The 22,995-nt window shown below is 38.2% G+C and overlaps 1 protein-coding gene across 2 annotated transcripts; it reads left to right on the forward strand.

The window, feature by feature from the left end:
• The first annotated feature begins 106 nt into the window (after positions 1 to 106).
• LOC127661824 (transcription factor RFX4) lies at positions 107 to 22,669 on the forward strand. 2 transcript variants are annotated; one of them, XM_052152742.1, is made up of 18 exons: positions 107 to 364; positions 2,693 to 2,779; positions 3,023 to 3,083; positions 3,945 to 4,068; positions 4,953 to 5,014; positions 5,866 to 6,079; positions 6,609 to 6,686; positions 6,773 to 6,936; positions 8,567 to 8,667; positions 9,176 to 9,234; positions 9,385 to 9,529; positions 10,274 to 10,368; positions 10,954 to 11,071; positions 14,307 to 14,426; positions 15,412 to 15,573; positions 16,091 to 16,256; positions 16,380 to 16,518; positions 21,219 to 22,669. In XM_052152742.1, exons 1-18 carry the CDS (start codon positions 322 to 324, stop codon positions 21,489 to 21,491), a joined length of 2,211 nt encoding a protein of 736 aa, XP_052008702.1. In that variant the 5' UTR covers positions 107 to 321; the 3' UTR covers positions 21,492 to 22,669. The 2 variants fall into 2 exon arrangements, with proteins under 2 accessions (XP_052008702.1, XP_052008703.1); XM_052152743.1 differs by having other exon boundaries at positions 16,130 to 16,256.
• Positions 22,670 to 22,995: the final 326 nt, after the last annotated feature.

Below are 22,995 nucleotides of genomic sequence, written 5' to 3' on the forward strand. Positions count from 1 at the left end.
TGGCCCCCATCAAGGCTCCTATAAAATCAGCCCCTTTCCCATGAAACATCAGCAAACATTTTGACGGCTCTGGCGTTCCCCCTGCTGGATCTCTGGAGTCTCTGACCCCCCCACACCATTCATCCATCCATCCACCCACCCACCCACTTCTAGAACCCGCACCCCCACCTCCATCACCACCACCACCTTCTCTACGGACCTCACATCTTATGCATCTCTGCAGCGGGCAGTTCTCTCGGAGAGACGGAGGGAGCTGAGGAGGGGGAGTCCTGCACGGAGCCATTTTCTCAAAAGAGCCCCTGGAACGTGCATGGGAAGAGGATGCATTGTGGGCTGCTGGAAGAGCCTGACATGGATTCCACAGGTTGGTTCCTGCTGCACCGCCATGACATTGGGATGCTTGGGAACCGGGCTCTTTTGGAACGCAAAACCTGGGCCTTGGGATTCTTTGACCTGAGTTTGGCATCAGAAAAAGTTATTTAACATGAAAAAAAAATGACCCATCCGGAGAACTCTGTGCCTTGAATCTTGTACACCAAGAGATAAGTTGGCAAGTTTTGGGGCCTTGTTTTACTGCTAAGCATGGGCGTTCTCCACGAATTTGGATTTATGTGAAGTGGACGTTGCTTCTAAGGACTCCCAACCTGACCTTAAATTGAAACTTGTTTCACAGTCACAGTTAGAAGTTTGTCTTCCAGTTTGAAAGTATTCTAAAAAGTTACATCGTTTAGGACGTTTATGCGACTAAGTGATGCACCTGCTAAAGCCACATTTTTACTGGAACTATGCTCAGTAGCCTACCATTTGAATATAAATATAGGTTACTAATTGCTTCTCCTGGACACATAAATGAAAAATACATCTTTATAATTCGTAAAAATGATTTGTCACAGATGTCTTGTCCTGGTGTTTAAAACTGAAAATAATAATAATAATAAAGAAGAATCTTGCCTATATTTACGTTAATTGTAGACTACAGATTTATTTGCGAAAGCAAATATTCTGCATGGTTATTAATGAAGGCATCCTTTTAGTTAGGCTATTATTATTTGCCATATTTGGTGTCACATTTTCTCTGTCTGATGTTCAGTGCTCGACGATAAATGATCTCAGAGCCGTCTCACCTTTAGATTGGATTTAATCCAATTATTTAGAGCAGTACTTAAACTGTTCACCGAGCAAATTATTCAATTACAGACTGTGTATCTGATCGGAACTGACTGAGACGACACTGACGAAGAAAACTTGGATTATTAACATTTGGAAAAGGAATTCGATCGGTGAGCTTCAAAAAAGCATCAAACCGCCAAGCACCAAAAAAAAAAAAAAAAAAAAAACAGCAAAACAACCACTAGCCTACTATAGCCTAGGCTTAATAATGTTTAAAACGTATAATGTTAAATTAAATTAAAAATGGTCGTTTAGTTGGATTCCAATCCATGTCATTCACTAAACTTTACACATTACACAAAGTCATAGAAACAATTTAGACGTTTTGTTATCATTATTGATCAAATATATAATGTATAATGCAAGGGATATGTTTAGACATTTGTGAACGTTAATAGCTATCATCATTTTTCGACCAGCTTTTAACCTAAATTGTGTGTGCGCATAAACTCCAAAGTCAATATTTCTATGAGAATGTAGATTTGAGCATATCCATTATTTTACCAAATGCAAATTTACTGTCATAAAATAATATTTCCATCCATTTTAATCCACTTCTGTAAACTTGCTGAAATGAAAACTCGCGGCTGTGTGATTGGTTAAATGCCCGAATATAGTGAAACAGCTTTTCATCCTGTAAAAGTTAACTTTCCTTATAACTTCAACCGGCATCTGATGCATCCACAGTACTGATTACTCAGCCGACTCGCAGCCTTGGCAACCGCTGCTATGGTGATCGTTGTGTGGGGTGATCGTCTGTGTGGGGAAACAGAATTGAAATCACTTCGAATCGAATCATATTACAGGTGTTTCAGTTTTGTGATGTAAGGACACCAGTTACATAGCAAAAATGAGAATGACGCTAAAAAAAGGCTCTATTATGACGACACTGGAATGGAGGAGTGCGCGCGCGTAATCAATGGAACAGCGCCTGTAAATCGCCTCGGGAACAATGCGGGATTCCTACCGTTTTGCTGAAAACATTTCAAATAGAATCCCAGCTGCCCAAAGATCCACACAATCGATTGTAATTGAATTGAACCCGTTGTTATTATTATGCCCCTCAAATCTTTAGGCCGGGTTTGCAACGGCATGCAGCCATGTTTTCTGATGTTTATTGTACTCAACCCAAAAGTGGATGTTGACAGTTAATGTGAACCAGAATATAATTTGCTATTATTTTCAACACTTTGGCAAACTGTTTCAAGATTTGAGAAATTCAAAAAAGAATAGAAAAATTGTTGTCTATAAACCCCATCGCAGTTCATGCACCTGTTGCGTTTGCTGTATGTTCATTCATGTACGCTAATGTTGTAATGCATTTGAAAAGAAGCTAAATAACGTTTAAGATGAGTACAACGTGACAAGATGATTGGGAAAGTATTTTTCTTTAAAATAACAAACGGCTGAAGTGGATATAGGTGAAAAAATTTGTAAATTTGTGAACAAAAAAAAGTGTTCTATTGTTTTTAAAGTACAAAGAAGACAACCCTAAAAAGTAATGTATTTTTTAATTTTGCAGAGAGCTGGATTGAAAGATGTCTGAACGAAAGCGACAGCAAGCGCGTCTCCAGTCACACGTCTATTGGAAATATGTCAAACGACGAAAGTAAGTCTAAACAAATTAATTAATTTAAAAAAACTGAATTTATTTAATTAAAAAATTTATGTTATTTCCACAAATGGAATGTGAAAATTATGTGTGACTGAACACCCCTTAAAAAAAAAAAAATAAATAACAAAAAAAAAAAAACAACAACATTTGACCACTTTATATCCCATGCAAGATGTATAATCATTTTAATTCTAGGAATCGTTACTGAACCTGATTTTGTTTTTCTCTCTATAAAAGATGAAGAGAAGGAAAATAACCAGGCATCTAAACCACATTCAACACCTGCCACATTACAATGGTAAGTCCAATTTTACACATCACTGGTTTTCATTCTCTAAACCTGAAACTGTTCAGCTGAAGTCTTACAGGACTGTTTTTGAATGGTAGTAAAATTATGGACATAGTTTTAATTTAGGTAGATATGCTATTTCAATGACAATTACAGCAAACAACTTCAGTCTGTCAGAAAGTGCTTCTTGAGTTTGAGAAATCAGACCATTTAATTTCAGTGCTCATTTCTGTAAAAATGTCCTGAATGTTTTGACTTGCTGCATGCTTTTATATTAAATCATGCATTTTTCTATTGCAGGCAGATCATAAATATTTATCATTAACTAGGCCATTTAAAACATTCAGATATTGAAAACTTTATTTAAAAAAAGATTTGCAACCTCCCAGAGTGAGAACTAAAATGTTAAAATCTCAAATTAAAGGATCAGTAATTCATACAAAAACTGTTTACATGTTACCAGACTACATACCATCTTGCATACCAGCAAATGAAATGAAAAACGTGACTTAGTAAAGGGTTTCTCAAACATCAGATTCAGATTGGTATGGATTAACCAGTCCTAATCATTTTTTTTTCAAGACATGTTATATACTTTGTTGCTCTGATTTGGAAATATAAAAATTTTTGCTTAGTACTGAACCACTCATTTGTATTGGCAGAAACTTAAATAAATAAATAAAGTGCCCAGAGATCACTTGGAGATGCACAATATAAAAAAATCGGGATGTTATGTTTGTTTTAGAACTTCAGTTATGTCATGTTTCACATGGACATTTGTTTTGTCTAATACTGACATATGATATGTATTGGAAAGTGTCTGTCTATCTGAGGTCTATTCCCACTGACTGAACTGTGTTTTATCATCAGGTTGGAGGAGAACTACGAAATCACAGAGGGTGTTTGTATTCCTCGCAGTGCACTGTACATGCACTACTTGGACTTTTGCGAGAAGCATGATTCTCAGCCGGTCAACGCTGCTAGTTTCGGGAAGGTACTTGCCTGCATTTAGTATTATGCCTCAGATCATGCACTCTTCATTTGGCTGGCTTAGAGTCTTTGTATGATAATTATGTTTTGATGTTATGATGTATTTCTATTAAAATGACTTTGTCTCCAATCAAAGAGCATATAAACTTACATTTTCAAATGAAATAGTTAGGAAAACATCTGTTGAATTAAAAGCATGACATAATTCTGGGTTTTATGAAGAGCCACAGCCAGTGGTCTTTTCTTACACCTCTTCGGCAAACTCATAGCTGGACAATGTAAACAATGAACATGTTCACCCTTGTTCCCACAACCCCTCAACCCACCTACTCATATAGCCACCCCTCTGACACCCTTATCCTGCTCCCCCGGGTCCTGTTGGAGGATATTGAAAAAGAGAGGGGGCCTGGATTAATGTGTAATTAAAGGAAATTTGGAAGGGTGAGATGTTGCGGAATGTTAGATCAGTGGCTGGAGCAGCGTGGGGTGTCTTTTAGGAAGGCTTCATTGATTTAGGACAAAACAGAGAGAGAGAGCTGGACCTGCCTCCCTGTCTGCTCATTTATCAAGCCAAGCCTGACAGAAATTGCACAGCTTGGCCTCTTTTTTTCATCCCACACAATAGAGAGCTTCACTGTTTGCAAAGTTTTCTGCACCGGGAGCTGGACCAAGGAGCTAGTGGACAAAAAGCAGAGAGAAAGAGATGGAGAGAGAAAGATTGATGAGAAAAGAAATGTCATTGGACATGTTATGGATCTGACAAGATGATTGGGAAGATATTGTTCTATAATATAACAACACAGCTGAAGTGGCTAGGTGACAAGAGATGTGTACAAAGAGTTCTAACAGAAATTACAACTTTTTTTTATTTTCACCCAACCCAAACAGATAATACGACAACAGTTCCCTCAATTAACCACGCGAAGACTGGGAACCAGAGGCCAATCAAAGTAAGTTATGACCAGAAGGCATTTTCCGGGTTTAATAAAAGTTAAGCTCAATCAACAGCATTTGTGGCATAACATTGATTACTACAAAAATTAATTTGAACTTTATTACAGTGGAAGTGAATGGGGGCCAATCCATAAACATTAAAATACTGACTGTTTCAAAAGTATAACCACAAGACATAAACAATATGTGTGTGAACATGATTTTAGTGTGCTAAAATCATTTAATAACCTATTCTGTGTAAAGTTATAGCCAATTTTACAACTGTGTTGCCATGACGATGTAATGTCAACAAACCCTAAAATGTCTGTAAAAATGATGATATAAACAACTTTACAGCTCAAATAACACATGCAATTTTAATAGAAGAATTCATGTAAGTGCTTTTATAAAATTATAAGCTTCACATTTCTGCCTTTAAATCAGAAAAAATTGTCCCCATTAACTTCCATTGTAAGTGCCAAACTGTAACCTGGATTTAAAACATGTTTAAAAGAAAAGGACGGATGAGTGCAAATTACTTTTTGTTAATATTATGCCACAAATGCTGTCGGTTGAGCTAAACTTGTATTGAACCTGGAATATTCCTTTAAGTCAAAACATTTGTTAGATCACGAGATGTGTAAATTAGGTCAAATATGTCCAAACTTTAGAGTGGTTGTCTATTTTGTAAAGTTAATGGTACAGTCCTAAAGATATTTGAAAAGCATAGACATCCACATCACCAAATAATACACACAGAACAGATGCCAATACAAATGTTTTATTTACTAAAAGTGGCAGTGCAAATCTACCTGAAAGGACAAAATCTTAATCCTAATATTGGCTATGCCACACTTTTCCCTCTTAGGTACCACTACTATGGAATCGCTGTGAAGGAGGGCTCCCAGTACTATGATGTGATGTACTCCAAAAAGGGCGCTGCATGGGTGAACGAGACAGGCAAGAAAGAGGTCACCAAGCAGACAGTGGCGTATTCACCACGCTCCAAGCTGGGCACTCTCCTGCCAGACTTTCCAAATGTCAAAGACTTAAATCTGCCCACCAGCCTGCCAGAGGAGAAGGTAAACAGATCACTAAAACCTCTAAACGCTAACCTCTTCTTCTCCCCTCCCCTCCTCCTGTCCACAAACCACCCCTCTTGATCCTGCTTTCATGGGACTGGCGGACTTTCCCTGGGCCTGGATTTAGATGAGGACCTTGAGGATTTATGTTTTGGTTCCTAGCGAACTCTTAATCTTTCTAGTAGATAATAAGATCTTGCATTGGACAAAGGATGGGCACTAGCTGTCTCACTTTAAAAAGGCGCCTGTAATTTTAAATGGTTTGTGAGTTTCTGATCTTTAAAGCCTCTTTTTATACACTGATTTGGCCCGGACTTGCAATAGGCATTGTTCATGAAAGGTTTTTTGTTGTTTGGTATATGTATTTATCTACATTCACAGAGATAGTCTCTCAGTGTCAGTTTTTTTTTTAATGCATGAATCAGAAATGAATTTGGTATGACATCATTATGTGAAAAATCACATTTTTCACAGAGTTTTGTGAATTGTTCTCTATTAGAAAGTGTTACAAAATTATTTTCTCTAACAGGTCTCAACTTTTATCATGATGTACAGAACCCACTGCCAGAGGATACTGGATACAGTCATTCGTGCCAACTTCGATGAGGTGAGAATTTATTTTCCAGTCATGCATTTTGGAATTATTTCTTCTATTATGTGTAATCACAACTCTTATTTTATTTGCATGAACAGGTCCAGAGTTTCCTGTTGCACTTTTGGCAAGGCATGCCACCCCACATGCTGCCTGTCTTGGGCTCTTCCACAGTGGTGAACATAGTGGGTGTGTGCGACTCCATATTGTACAAGGCCATCTCAGGGGTTCTCATGCCCACAGTCCTACAGGCTCTACCAGACAGGTTAGTCCCTACCATTTCTGCCTATCACAAGTGAAGAATTATCCAACTTGGATGCTCGATGATGTTGTGACACTTGAAATTGTTACATTGTTTTCTGTCCAATACAAGGGTTGTTGTCATGCATGACTCTCTGGAAGATTTGAGAACCTGTTAAAGTCATCATGAACCAGTGGTTGCAACCTATTTAACTACTAAGCAGTTTTTAGTAAAATAGGATATTCAACAAGGAAAAAAATTTAGGGAGGGTCTTGTGTTTATCCAATGGGAATTGATTGGATAGTGAAGTTGTCTTGATATAAATACTTGGTAACACTTTACAATAAGGTTCCATATGTTAACATCAGTTAACAGCAGAAGTTAACTTGAGCTAACGATGAACAATTCTTTTACAGCATTTATTTATCTTAGTTAATTTTAATTTCAACATTTAGTAATACATTTTTAATATCAAATGTTGTATTTGTTAACATTATTTAAAGGGAAAGTTCACCCAAAAAAGAAAATTCTCATCATTTACTCATCACATCCCAGATGTGCATGATTTTCTTTGTTCTTTGTTCGTAACACAAATTAAGTTTTTTAGAAGAATATTTCAGCTCTGTAGGTCCATGTAGGGCACGTGAATGGTGTCCAAAACTTTGAAGGTCCAAAAAGCACATAAAGACAGCATAAAATTAATCTGTAAGACTCCAGTGGTTTAATACATGTCTTCAGATATGTTCAGTGATATGATAAGTGAGGGTATGAAACAGATCAACATTTAAGTCCTTTTTTACTATAAATTCTCCTCCTGCCCAGTATGTGGCGATATGCACAAAGAATGTGAATCACTAAAAACAAACTAAAAAGAATGTGAAAGATTTATATGAAAAAAGGGCTTAAATATTGATCTGTTTCTCACCCACACCTTTCAGATCGCTTTCACATGTTTCTCAAAGACATGCATGTCTTAGATGGCATGAGGTTGAGTAAAGGATGAGAGAATTTTCATCTCTGGGTGAACTATACCTTTAATCCACTATGCTAACAATGAACAATTGTATTTTTATTAACTAACATTAACTAAGATATATTATTGGTTGTTAGTTCATGATGCCTAATGCATTTACTAATGTAAACAAAATAAACCTTATTGTAAAGTGTTACCAAATATTCTTTGAGACTACAAATATAGGTCTATTTTTTTTTTTTACTTGTATTAAGGAGTGAATTTTGATTTCATGTTGACTTTTAGCACCTAACACCTAAATGGATAGTATATTTTACATCCAACACCATCAGACACCTGTTGCTGAACCCCTAACCATTCAACCAAGAGCAATTTTCCCTTTACTCAAATGTACATTTGTATTAAAGCTAAATAAATACCATCCTTTCCATAGAGATGAAAGACCATAGCTAGCATTACCTGACTAACAACAGTTAATTAACCAGGGAAATGTAATTATACCACATTTTTGAGATGTTGTCAGGGTAATTATACTCCCAGAAGCTATCCTGTCAATGATGCATAAATCATTTTTTAGTTACACAAGACAAATAGTTATAAATTGGAAATCTTAGACATTTACGTCTGAAGTACTTATGGAATGTTTTCATTTGTTCTTGTTTGTGTATTCCAATAATGTAGCCTCACTCAGGTGATCAGGAAGTTTGCCAAGCAACTGGATGAGTGGCTGAAGGTGGCACTACATGACCTACCCGAGAACTTGCGCAACATAAAGTTTGAATGTAGGTGCCAATCAGTGTTGCGTGTAATTCAGTTACAAAGTAATTAGTTACTGTAATGTAATTACTTATAAGTCAGAAAAAGTAGTGTAATGCATTAGATTTTAAATTCTTGTAATCGGATAACAGTTACTGACTTTCAGTTAATTTGTTTACTTTTAAGCATTACATTTTTGTACAATACATGAATTATGGCCGCATAACGAATCATTGTGAAGAAGAAATGTGAGGCGCTGTGTATGATAATGAACAAGAAAGAAATATTGACATTATTTAGAATTTTTTGAGTGGAAAAGTGTTTTAGAAACTAAAAGTAAATTAATTAGTAATGTGAATACTTTTCTCAATTAAGTAATTAGTACCGTAATGTAGTCATTTGGAGTTGATTACTAATTTTAAATGAGCTTACCCAACACTGGTGCCAATATACTCAGTACTCTCACAAACATTGAGCATTTGAATTTTGCTGATATTGCAAAGCTGTTTTCACACAAAGACGTTGTTTCCCCAGTGTCAAGACGATTTTCCCAGATACTTAAACGACAAACATCATTAAACCATCTCTGCCAGGTAAACAGCAATTTCGATGTATAAGACTCTTTCTCCTACTCTACACTTTTCACACAATGAAGGGTCCTCTGTATTGTTTTCAAAAGATTACATGATCAGTAATAATGCAGGCCAGTATTATAATTGAATTCAGCACACTTGCTCTTGCAGGCCTCTCGAACAGTGATCCATAGTGCAGACATCACCTTTCAGATGTTGGAGGACTGGAGAAATGTAGACCTCAACAGCATCACAAAACAGACTCTTTATACAATGGAAGAATCCAGAGAAGACCAGAGAAGACTTATCATCCAATGTAAGGAGCAGTCTGATATTCAATATGATGCGGGCTAAAATGTGGCCTTCCACTAGTCTTAGGTCTAGATCTGGGGTCTATAGCAGCTTCAGTTGGCCAAGAATGTGTAGAGAGTCTAAGTCCAGCACAGAAAACCTCATCACAGAATTTCACAGTTTTGTGCTAGTTTTGTAGTTTTGTGTGCTATGTGCATCAAACGCTTAGAGAACGGACTGTGGCTGTGCCGTCTGAGGCTGAGACTAGTCTTCCACTGATGCATTTCAGGATAGGTTTTGAATTGGAAAAAGTATCAGATAAGTCTTAGCTGGAAGGTATTTCTGGACAGATTCTGAATTATTCATCTAATGTCAATGCCTTTAGCAAGGATTTGTGGAGTGTGCTTATAGTTTGTTAATTGATGCAGATTTACATGCAGCGATGTGGTGAAACACCCGCTGGTTGATGTTTTGCACCAGTTAGATCTCACACAGTAGCAGTCAACCAGCACTGAATCATTCCCACGATCATGAGTGCTGAGTTTTAACCACAGACACTGAGAGGTGAAACCTCACAGTTTGACACCCCGAGGAGCAATTCAAATTCATTTTAGCTTCAAACCCTCACATGACTGATCGGGTCAAAGTTCAAAGATTCACTCATGTCATCCTCAGAAGAGATTACTCCTCTGTCCTCTTGTTATTTCCTCCCCTAACTCAGAGAATATATTGTGAATCTGTCCATTTTCTTCTGTGTTTCTTTTTTAAGTGTATCAAGAATTTGACAGGCTGCTGGAGGATCAGTCGCCCATTGAAGCCTACATTGAGTGGCTGGACTCTATGGTGGATAGATGTGTCATAAGGGTCAGTACACAGTCCATTTAATGAATTTTCTGCTTTGTTTACAGTCTTTGTTGAGATGAATATGATAGTTAGATAACCAGATATCTCATTGTCTAGAAAAGATGGTTAGATAAAACAACTTTTTGAATTGGCTGAAGATAAACTGCCTTTAGTTATTTTTCCATTCCTATAATTGTTTGTGACTAAATCTAACTTGCGCTGATACATTTCATGAATTGTCATACATTTCTACTCTAGCCCTTGTCAAGCCCTGTTTGTGTGTCCTTCCAAGTCAAACTAAAGGCCATCACAACATACTTAAGACTGTTTGTGATTCAATTCCCCAACTTTATGATGTCTAATGTCTTCATGGCCCCTTTTTGCGTCCATTATAGTCCAGATATGGGCTTGTAAATCTAGTTGCCATGGGAACTTCTACTACCCACCAGACAATAGATTAATGGGAGGGTGTTTTCCTAAGAGCAAATCAAATAGTTGACTTGTTGACATGTTTTTCGTTCTTGGGGGTTAGACCCTAGTATGGACCCAAAGGTTAAAGCCCCTCTGCCTTGCCCCAGGCTTTTCTCATGGTAATATTCCTTTAAGGTGGTGGGGAAGAGACCTGGATTCCTGAAGAGGTTAGCACAGCAGTTCCTGCTCATGTGGTCGTGTTTCGGGACCAGGGTTATCCGGGATATGACTCTGCATAGCGCACCTAGCTTTGGTGAGTCAGACAAAGCTGCAATGTTCTGTTACAACCATCCAGTCATGTAGAGTAGATATTTAACTCGAGCATGACTGATGTGTGTATTTTTCATTTCCCTTTTGATTTGTAAATAGTAGCGCCTAATAAACAAGCACAAAAAAAACCTAATAAATAAAAACAATTCTTGAGCAAATGGTTTTCCTAAAAATGGATGTCCACATATGTCCATCCATTAACATTTGGAAAATGTTAAATAAAACCAAGCAATAGAAAGTCAGATTATTTTTCATCAAATTGTTTATTATGTTTCCAGGAGTGTTGGTCATGTTACAGACATTACATCAGAAATTAGCATAATTAATTATTATTCACAGTAATGGCCGGCATCATCCAGTCATTACCAAACATGTTAAAATAAAATTATACATTAGAAAGTCTGAATCTATGTACTGATTACCATTGTCCCATATCTAACAAACATGTTGAGTGGCGCAAACATCATCTGCAGCCTGAAACTGAAATTATGGTCGTATTTTAGGAGAATGAACATAGAGAGCTGCATAGATAGCTCTAGGATGCTCCATTTCTCCCTATTTAGTGAATGCATTGCCTTAGAACACTTCGAAATGCACCTTGTTTTCTATACATTTTTCAGCTTTTGGATGAACTGATTTATTCTCAGTGTGAAAGTGCACAGTGAATATAGGAGTGCATTTACTAATGTTAATGAATAAAACCATATTGTGCAGTAATATAAAAATAAAATATAATAACATTTATATGAAAATAAACTGAAATAACCCAGACAGGGTTGGGCGAATTACTTTTGAAATGTATTCCACTACAGATTACAGAATACATGCTGTAAAATGTAATTTGTAATGTATTCCGTTAGATTACTCAAGGTCAGTAACGTATTCTAAATACTTTGGATTACTTCTTTAGCACTGGTAGATTTGTTTCACTTGTTTTGACTATAACACATGTTAAAAATACATTCTCTGAAAAACCAAAATATCTTATGCAATGTTGTTTCTAAAACAAGATCAATCTAATTTATCTTGTTTTAAGGATTTTTAGATATTTTTAGAGGAAAACAATAAAAAATAAGATTTTTGGCCTTACTAGAAAAAAAGAAATTACGATGCAACATGAATTTTCTTGATAAAAAATATGATTGTGCCTGGTAACATGTGCATGTAAAATGGCTAGAAATAGCATTTTAGCTTAGCGTAAAGATGACAATTTACACAAGGTTTATTTCTATTTCTTCTGCTCCAAACTTACTTCAAACTTACTTCTCTGTCTGCTCGTATGAATGTAACACATCATAAGAAAGTGTCTGTCATTCTGTCATAATTTACTTACCCTCATGTTGTTTCAAACCCATATTACTTTCTTTTTCTTATGTGGAACACAAAAGGAGATGTTAGCCACAAAGTTAGGGACTGACAGCCTCAGTCACCATTCACTTTATGGATAAAATGATGCAATGAAAGTGAATGGTGACTGAGGCTGTCAGTCCCTAACATTTTCTTTTGCATTCCACGGATGAAAAGAAAGTCATATGGGTTCGAAAAACACAAGGATGACAGAACTTTATGGGTGAACTATCCCTTTAAATAAAATTTTCTCAATCCAAAACACAACTCAACTAAGATGGCAGCTTGGATAACTCTTGGCTTACACCATCTAGCTGTCCAGGGCAAAGTAACTGAAAGAAGGGCCATAAAAGAGGTAAAGGCCCCCTCTGTGTCAGCTCTGTCTGTGAATATCAAAGGCACAGCTGCTTGCTGTGTTTCGATAATGCAGCTCTCAGTAAAAAAAAAAAAAAACAGCTAATTAACATAGGCTAACCCCACCAAGTCTTTCCCCCTTCTTCCCATTTTATGACCAGGCAGTATTGCGCCCAGTCCACTGAATAGCCACAATGTTTATTATGCACATAGTGGCTGGAGTTACTAACACAATGCAAGGACTGTGCCATGCTCCTTGTGAATTCTTCCCCCTCTCATTCAGAACATGTACTCAAAGCATCATATGCTCCAGTAATTCTATAGAATTTTAGAGATAGACTCAGTTGATGCTAAAGTATGTTTGACTCAATGCTGAGCTCTTATCATTTAAATGTGCAACATCAAAACAATTTGTTCACTTAAAGCTCCCAAAGGTTTTAATTCAAATTACATTTAAAGGTGCTATATGTAATATTTTTACTGTATTAAACCATAAAATGACCATAATATGTCCTTAGAATTAGGAAACATGCTAAGTTGAAATACTGGCTTCTCCGATAACAATGCTACAGCTAGTATATTCTACTTTAAAATTTCCATTCCGGGACAGAATTTATGTTTATGTTTTGGCCTGTGTGATCCCGCCCACTGGCCACTCACCAATAGTATTTCGACACCACCGGGTTGCCAGATTTGAACAAGTTTGCAGGCAAAAACACTGCGAGCTGCAGCCATGGAAGCCAGCAAACGAACTGGATCAGAGATAACATATTCCACACGACCTAAAAAGCCTAACTTTCTGTCTAAAAAATACAATTACCAGAAGCGTAGTAAAACAAGGTTAAATATTGGAGATGCTTTTGGAAGATGGAGACAGCTTAAAGCCCAGAAATCCTTTAAAACGGATGCTGAGTTGACTAATTCTGGCAACCTGCATGAGATTCGAGTGTGGGGCGGGGCAGACAACTCTCCAATATTTTGAATTTGGACTGCAGTACCCATTTCAAATGCTTGTTGTCAATCTTACATATAGCACCTTTAAGGTTGTTAGTTGTTTAAAAACTCCTTAAAAGTATTAATGCAATACTTGTTTTGGACAGGAGATTTTTTGAATTGGTAGTATATATTGTTCCTTTTTTTTTTTTTTTTCCCAGTTTGGCATGCCCAATTCCCAATGTGCTTTTTAAGTCCTCGTAGTGATTCGGCTTAATCCCTGTGGCGGAGGACGAATCCCAGCTGCCTCCGCGTCTGAGACCGTCAATCTGTGCATCTTATCACGTGGCTTGTTGAGCATGTTGCCAATGAGACATAGCATGTGTGGAGGCTTCCACCGTGGCATCCACGCTTAACTCACCACGCGCCCAACCGAGAACAAACCACATTATGTAGACCACGAGGAGGTTACCCCATGTGACTCTACCCTCCTTAGCAACCAGTTGCTTTACCACTGAGCTACCCAGGCCCCCCAAATTGTTACTTTTAATGGTAATGGGATTTTTTTTTTGTCGCATTTATAGGGTCATTCCACTTGATTCACCTCATGTTTGATGACTATGTGCTGTACCTGCTTGAGTCTCTGCACTGCCAAGAGAGAGCCAATGAACTGATGAGGGCTATGAAAGAAGAGGGAACATCAGGTAAGACTGATTTGATAGCAGCAATAGGCAAATCAACCCTGCTGAAAAGACCATCTTTGACCAAAAATAATTTCCACACTGGTCCACTCTGGTTTATGCTCATGATCTTTCTGGTATAGCCATCTTGTCCCCCTTTAAATAATAATAAAAAATAGACAATAGTCTTTAGTTACACCACAGCCATAAACCATGATTTGCCACTTGCTAGTCTGTTGCAGGTGGTGTTAGGGGGAGGGACATTCTCATTCTATGGAGCATCTGACTGGACAGAAATCTGCATAGTGCAGGCTGAGTCATACATTTTTATTTTATTTTTAATTACAATTTTAAATGAGTTTATCTGGTAAATGTTAATTTGTCAACATTAAAGAGTACATTATCATTAGCAATTACCTCAAAGCTAACACATGGATTAAAAGCCACAAAACTCTCATTTTGGGTATCCAAAACATAAAATATGCTTCTGTAACCAGTCCTGCTCGAGCAGGATTCGAACCAGCATCAGCTATAATGGGAGGCATGCAAACTAACAATGAGGCTAAAGGCTACATCCCCAACATGCCTCTTGAGGCTAAGCGAGTGAGGTTTACACATATCACACAGCAATTACGTACCAGCTGGCTCCCATGACACTCACCACCCTAAACCTTACTCCCATCTGGGTCACGGCACCACTGTAACCAGTCCTGCTTTACTCCATATGAGCGGGATTCGAACCGGTGTCAGCCGGCATGGGAGGCAGGCATGCTAACAAGGAGGCTAAAGGCTACAGCCCTTAGCATCAGTCACTAGTGTGCCTCCTGAGGCCAGGGGAGTGAGGTTTATACATATCGCACAGCTATCTTGTAACAACTGGCTCCCGTTACACTTCTGACCCACCATGCTGGTCATTTCAAGAGGGAAAATCTGAGATATTGACACAGAGGTTTGAAAACTTTGGCTCAACAATTTTTTTTTTGTGTTTTTTGTTTTTGATCTATTACAGCAGATACTGGGGAAGAGGTAATGCTGATGAGCTCCACTCCCACATCAACATCACCTGGACCATACTCACCTGCCAAGTCCGTTCCCTCAGTGGGAGTACCGGCAACATGTTCCCCCAGTTCAGCCCAGTCTCCAGAGTATACCGGCACATCTACTACAACAGGTAAAAAGATCTGAGCTGTAAAATTAAAGGAATAGTTCACCCATAAATGTACATTTTGTCATCATTTACTCACTCTCATATTGTTCCAAACCCATATGACTTTCCTTATTCTGTGGAAAACTAAAGGACATGTTAGGCAGAAAGTTAGGGACTGACAGCATCAGTCACCTTTCACTTTTATTGCATTTTCCATACAATAAAAGTGATTGTTGAGCTAAATTTCCTTTTGCATTCCACAGAAGAAAGAACGTCATACAGATTTGGAATATGTCAGAAAATATTTTCATGTTTTAGTGAACTCTTTTTCATTTACTTTATGGAACTAACTCTAAACTGACTATAAAACCCAAATCACATAGCCATCACAGAAATATACTCAGTATGAAGGCTCACATTTAGCACTACAAGTAACTCTGCCCCATTCTATGCATCACTTAAACCTGAATCCCACAGAAAGATAATATAATTAAAACACCAAACACGTTTCTCTGTATATTTATGTCTGTGTATGTGCCAGGAGCTGTTCAGTCATATACCTGGTCCCTTACATACACAGTGACAACCTCAGGTGGCAGTCCACCCGAGAGCGGACCCCAGCTTTCCTGCATGCGAGGCGGACCCCCTGTACACACCCCCTCCTCTGCCCACAGGATGCCAGTTTACTCCCATCGGGATGAGCATGGGTGAGCTGCTGAAACAACCACGTCATGACTAGGAATTAATTTATCTATTGAAATAACGTGTGTGGATTTGTTGTTTGTTATGAAATGTTTCTAAAGGTTCTTCTGACTGTACCTTTTCTCCAGGTATACTGGCAGCTATAATTACAGTAGCTACGCAAACCAGCACCATCATGCAATTCAGAGCCAGTACTCCAGTTTGACCCATGAACCAGGGCTGCACACACCTCTGCACTATTCTTCATACCACCGTACCTCTGCACAGGTCAGGCTTCTTTCAACATACTAAAAACATAGGTCTCACAATATAATTTGAACATTTTACTGTTTATTATTGTTGGTCAATATGGGTATACCCTATAACCAATTCTTAAACTTTTAGATTTGGCCTCCCCCAATCTTGAATATTTGGTAATATCCTTGGGTATTCACATGAGCACACAAGTTTTATCATAAAATGTATATTTACAGAATTTAGTTTCCACCTTTAATGGGTAACATCCTAAATTTCATACCTCTGTGTCTGGAAAGAGGTTTAAAGAAGTTTGTTAAAGGCATTTGCAATTCTGTGCCTGAAAAACAATGTTAATTTCAAACTGCTTGTTTCACAATAAACATTTTATAATCAACTATATTGGCCTAATAACAGATTTAAAAAGGTGTTCCCCAGTATTTAGGGTGGAAGTGTATTCCATCCCTGTCTTTTTCAGAGTTTGTAACTGAGAGAAGAATGCAAGTATGAATGTGAATGGTGGTCGATGCATTACAGACATTAGCATCTGAAATGTTCTAGTAAATGATATCCACTGAGGTCTTTGGATAAAGAATTCTTCCTTACCTTGGGCTTAATACAGGCTTAACTCCCACTGATCAGAATTACTGGTAATTTCGCATATGTATTTTAATACCTATGTATATTCAACTCTGAATAATAAAAATAAAAAAGATAGATCAGTTAATTGTCTTTGCTAAATCTCTAGACAACTATTGGGTTAAACTGTAACTCTATTTAAAAGCTGAATCTCAAAATGCCAAAGCAGTTACCATCTTTTGAAAGATTCCGGAAAAAAAAAAAAAGGTTTGGGCAATTTAAAGGCTTGGGCAGATTGAAAAGAGTTTTACTGTTTGAATGCTATGTAATTTTCAGTAGAAGTCTATGAGATTTATTTTACAGTATTGTCAGCTACATGAAAACCTTATGTTGGATCACTTAAGAATATAAAGTACACTGAGGGACTAGCTTGAAAGCTCTAGGAGTTACAGTTGAAATTGGTCTTGCGATTATCTAATCAGCCAATCGTGTTACAGCAGTGCATAAAATCATGCATATATAGGCCAGAAGCTTCAGTTAATGTTCACATCAACCATCAGAATGGGGGAAAACATGTGATCTTAGTGATTTTGATGCGGTATGACTGTTGGTGAAAAACAGGTTTGAGTATTTCTGTAACTCCTGGGATTTTTATGCACAATAGTCTGTAGAGTTTACACAGAATGGTGCCAAAATAAAAAAAAAAAACACCCAGTGAGCAGCAGGTCTGTGGATGGAAGCACCTTGTTGATTAATGAAGCCAACGGAGAATGGTTAGACTGGTTTGAGCTGACAGAAAGGCTATGCTAACTCAGATAACTACTCTGTACAATTGTAGTGAGCAGAATAGCATCTCAGAATGCACAACATGTTGCACCTTAAGGCGGATGGGCTACAACAGCAGAAGACCACATCTGACACTTTATTAGGCCTATAGTGTTCCTAATAAAGTGCTCAGTGAATTTATACTAGCTACTGTATACCTGGAAGAACTTGCAACTGCAATTACTAAACAGCTTGTACTGTGCTGAATTATTGCCCCTATACGCTCAGAAATGCCGCTGACCATTGAGTTGTCTTAATATTGGGTGTGACAGATGGAATATGGTTGAATTAAACTGTTTGGCTGAGGTTGTGGATGTAGAGGAGGAGGTCTGCGTCTCATATATTGAAAGCCAAAGCAGGTGTGATGGTAATTTCCTGTCAAGAGCTCTCTGCCCCAGCCTGCCTTTATTACGGGAGGTCTGTGTTGCTGAATTCCACTCCACACAGTGGAAACGGACCCTGAAAGGTGGACTAGCATAAGCCCAGAGGCCCTTCCTCCCCCAACTAGTTCTCTCCACTCACTGCCTCTCTACCAGCCACTCAATGACTGCCTCAGACTGCGCAACTTGTGGCCGGAGATCTAGATGGAAAATGTGTTTATTAAAATATTGTTATTCAATGGTGTCTTTTCTCTGCAAGAACAAGAGGTCACCAAGCAACACATCTCATTCTGTGACCCCGCCTGACTTGTTTTTTCCATGCCGCAGCTTTTCATAAAAGCTCTGACTGTGGACAGTTTCTATTTTGAGAGCGGTTATAGATTTTTACTTCCACTTATTTTCCATCAACTTAAAACGGATATAATGTCTGTGCTTTGTTTGAGAGGGCAGAAGGCAATAGAGAAGGGACAAATGAAGCTTATGTTGACTTCCCCATTGAGAACAGAACGTTTTATATAGACACATTTCTTGATCTGACATGCTCAGTTTTGGGTTTGGCTTGTAACCCACAGCAACAAAAAGAGCTTTTGTTGTTTCCAGATTGGTAGGTGTTCAAATTAATATTTTATTCGAAAGGAATTAATAACCCTTTCACTTCAAATTAATTATGAGATTGATTGTTTTTAACTAACAAAAAGACAAAAAAAAAAAAATCACAATTTTACAACACATTTGTAAAATGTACACCGTCTAACCAGTTTTCTAAGCATTGTGCCTGAAAAAATACATTTAAAGTTGAAGTGGAATGGCATTCATGACTCATTTTAAGTGGAACAGAATATTCAACTAAACAAATTAGGACCAGATTTGATTTAATCCATCAGAAATTAATCAGACTGGAAAAATGTTTCTGTATGGCAGATGCAGTGTTGATGAGTAAATAACTAAAAGTTATGATGCAACCAACTTAACTACGTTTCATTTATGACAACTTTCAGAAAGATTTATCATGATATTGTGGATATGACCTGCTGATAGGATTTTGGTTACGCTGTTGCTGCTGCGGCAGAGCAAGTGTAAGTATTGCTACTGTTAGAACATAGCATGTTAACAAGCTGCGGCACAGTTTGGTTTGCTGTCCTTTTCTGCATATCGCTGCGCCGTTTCGTGGTCAGTTCTGCATAACGTGGCGGCTCATTTTTGCTTATCGCGGCACATTCGGAATATTTCGCGGCCGACCCACTCGTTTCTCCCGCTGGCCAGTTGGCCCACCAGGAAAATGCCGGGTATGCCAGATTGCCAGTCCGGCCCTGACCATGGTTAATTTCCATTAGGGAGTGTCACCCTAATTTAATATATAACTATTTGATGAACTGATTGCAGAATTACATAATATCTGTGACGTGATGTCTGTTGGCATTAACTTGTTTGAGAGACTGGTTTTGGCCTACATGAAGGACATCATGGATCCCTGCTGGACCCCCTTCAGTTTGCTTACTGAGGTCTGTGGACGATGCTGTTAATATTGGACTGCATTATATACTGCAACTCCTCGACTGAACTGGGATTTATGAAAGGATCCTATTTGTGGACTTCAGTTCAGCTTTCAATACCATCATGCCTTCTCTCATCCAAACTGACCCAGCTCTCCGTGCCCACCCCAATCTGTCGATGGATCACCAGCTTTCTGAAAGATAGGTAGCAGCTAGTGAGAGGGGAAACTCACATCCGGGAACCTCACTATTAGCACTGTTGCTCCTCAGGGATGCGTTCTCTCTCCACTGCTCTTCTCCCTGTACATGAAACACTGCAAAAGACCCCTCTGTCAATCTCCTGAAGTTTGGCCTTATCCACGACAGTGACAAGTCTGCATACAGGCAGGAGGTTGATTAGCTGGCTATCTGGTGCAGTCACAACAACCTTGAGCAAAACACTCAAAACAGTGGAGGTGATAAATGATACTCTCAGGACCTGAAGTGGGACACCCACTTAAACTCCATTATAAAGAAGGCTCAGCAGAGGTTGTACTTCCTTTGCCAGCTGAGAAAGTTCAACCTGCCACCGGAGGAGCTGATACAGTTCTACTCAACCATCATTGAGTCTGTCATGTGTACATCTATAACTGTCTGGTTTGGTTCAGCCACCAACTACTACGGACAGTCAGGACTGCTGAGAGGATTATTGGTGCCCCCCAGCCCACCTTCCAAGTTCTGTATGTCTCCAGAGTGAGGAAAGGTGCAGGTAGAATCACTCTGGACCCCACACACCCTGATCACCTCCTCTTCGAACTGTTGCCCCCTGGCCGGACATCCATGCATCCATTTTCCACATGAACAATTAAACTGCCTCAGGACTCCCCCATAGTGCAATAATGTAAAAAATTATCTTTGGTACATATGTAAATTCACTCATATTTAATTCAATTTTTGTACATACCCCAACCTTGCACAAACATTACCACTTGCACATGTACAAACACCATTGTTTTATATGTCCTATTATTTGTCTCACAGTATGTTCTGTGTACACTTGTTTCTCCTATTACCACAAAAATGTCCTTGTGTTCATGAGAACACTTGGCAATAAAGCTCATATTACATATCTAAAAAAAAAAAAAAAAAAAGTTTTTCTTTAAATATCTTCAGTGCAGTTTGCTTCTTTTTGTTTGTCGTTGTAGTGTTGCTAACTTCATTTTAAAAGAGTGGCTTGACTGTTGTTTTACTATTTCAAGTTATTAGTAGCTTGTAGCTTGAGAATCGACAGTTTCTAAGTAGCTTCCCCAAGACTGGACAGGTGGTTGTAGGGGAGGGCTTGAAAAACAAGAGGTTATGATATACTGTATATAGGGTCCAATTTGAATTTTATGTTGACTTAAACATAAAAAAGAAGATGAGTGACTCTTGATTTGTTGTAAAATGATCTTCATGTGTGCCTCTCTCTGATTTGCAGTACCCACTCAACAGCCAGATGTCACGAATGGAGTCTTGTTTGATGAGTGGCTCTCCCCTCTTACACTCATCCCCGGTGACCCCTCGCTGGCCGGATGTGCCCTCAGCCAACAGCTGTTACTCCAGCCCCCCTGTCCACACGGCCCGCTACGGCTCTACTGGAGACATGTACTCCCCTCTGGCCCCACGCAGGAATTCTGAATATGAGCATGTGCAACATTTTCCAGGATTTGCCTATATTAATGGGGAAGCCACAACTGGGTGGGCAAAATGATTTCACCCTTCCAAGTGTCACAAGCTGGACCAAGCAGTGGCAATTATTATTTAAAGGGATAGTTCATCCAAAACCGAAACTTCTGTTATCATTTACTCACCGTCATGTTGTTCCAAACCTGTATGACATCTCCTTATGTGTTTCATAATAATATGGGGTTTGGAACAACGTGAACTGGTGTAAGTGAGTAAATGATGACATCATTTTCATTTTGGTGAACAATCCCGATTTATTTACATAATTACACAGAATGTATCCGAGAGGGAATGAGATGTGAGATGCTTCACAGAAGTGTTCATTGGTGTGGACAGTGTTTACAGTGATTTTAAGCGCAATCATTGTGAGAGTGCAAAAAGTCGGTGTCCCAGTTGTGCCTTTCCCCTCCTATTTCTCATTTATTCCCCTACAAGCATTAAAAAGCACTCTTTAATTTCCTGTGCTAACACTATGATCACTGACCTTGTTTCAAAGTAAACACATATGCATATCACCAGGATCTTTCACAATAGACCAAGTGTTTGATGTCAGAGTGCTCCGTTAACGTCACCACAGCATTCACTTTGATCAAAACCAGTTAAAGGTATGCTGCTTTCCTGGCATAAACATAATAGATTCTCAGAAGAGGAACATGAAATTTCTTTGTTTCACTCTGGAATGCTGTTTGTCCAAATGACAGAAGATTATAGACATCATCATAGCAGTTCAAACAAATAAGGGCCACTAATGTCAGTACATGTTACATATGTAAGTGAAAATGAGATATTTCATTTTACACACTTGCAGAATTAGCCCATGCTGTACAACCCTGAAATTTGGCTTGCGCTCTTTGTTACAGGCTATATTAATTGTGGGAGAATATTAGAGATCTTTTCTGTAGCTTTGTAACATTGCATCTGTGTCCCTTTGCATTGTCATTCTGTGTTTGAACTGTATATCCAGTTTTGTATGATTTAGAAACATGAAAAAAGTGTTAACCTAGGTTTGTGTGTTTTTGAAAGCACTCAAAGGTACTGTGGACCTATTACCCTATGGGTAGGAATAAAAAAGAAAGAATATGAATATGTAACATTTATTATCTTTAGTCACGTTTTCTTGTAAATAAAAGCACCCAGTAACTTCTCTGTTACCATGTAAATGATATATGTGGAATTATTTGTTGCCACATAAAGATTTTTTAAAACCCATCATGAAATATGTCTCTATTCTGTGTTTGATATTCTTTTTCAACACTCAAAAATTCCTTTGTACACACATGGCAACAAATTAGGCCAATTGACAGGATGGACATGAAATTATCTCAGGGATTATTGTATTTTTTGAAGTTCAAATTTGTTTCTGAAAGGCAGAGGCTGTGCAGATAAATCAAAAGAATGTGAACTCCTCACATTCTTTTGAAGTTCCTAAGAAACTTAAAGGTAAACTTTATGATCATGAGCAATTAACATCATGTGTTATTCTTAATATCTTTTTACTGTATTAGTTTGTTTGAAACAGTAAATTTTAT

Source organism: Xyrauchen texanus, chromosome 21 (assembly GCF_025860055.1).
Source record: "Xyrauchen texanus isolate HMW12.3.18 chromosome 21, RBS_HiC_50CHRs, whole genome shotgun sequence".
Lineage (NCBI taxonomy): Eukaryota > Metazoa > Chordata > Actinopteri > Cypriniformes > Catostomidae > Xyrauchen > Xyrauchen texanus.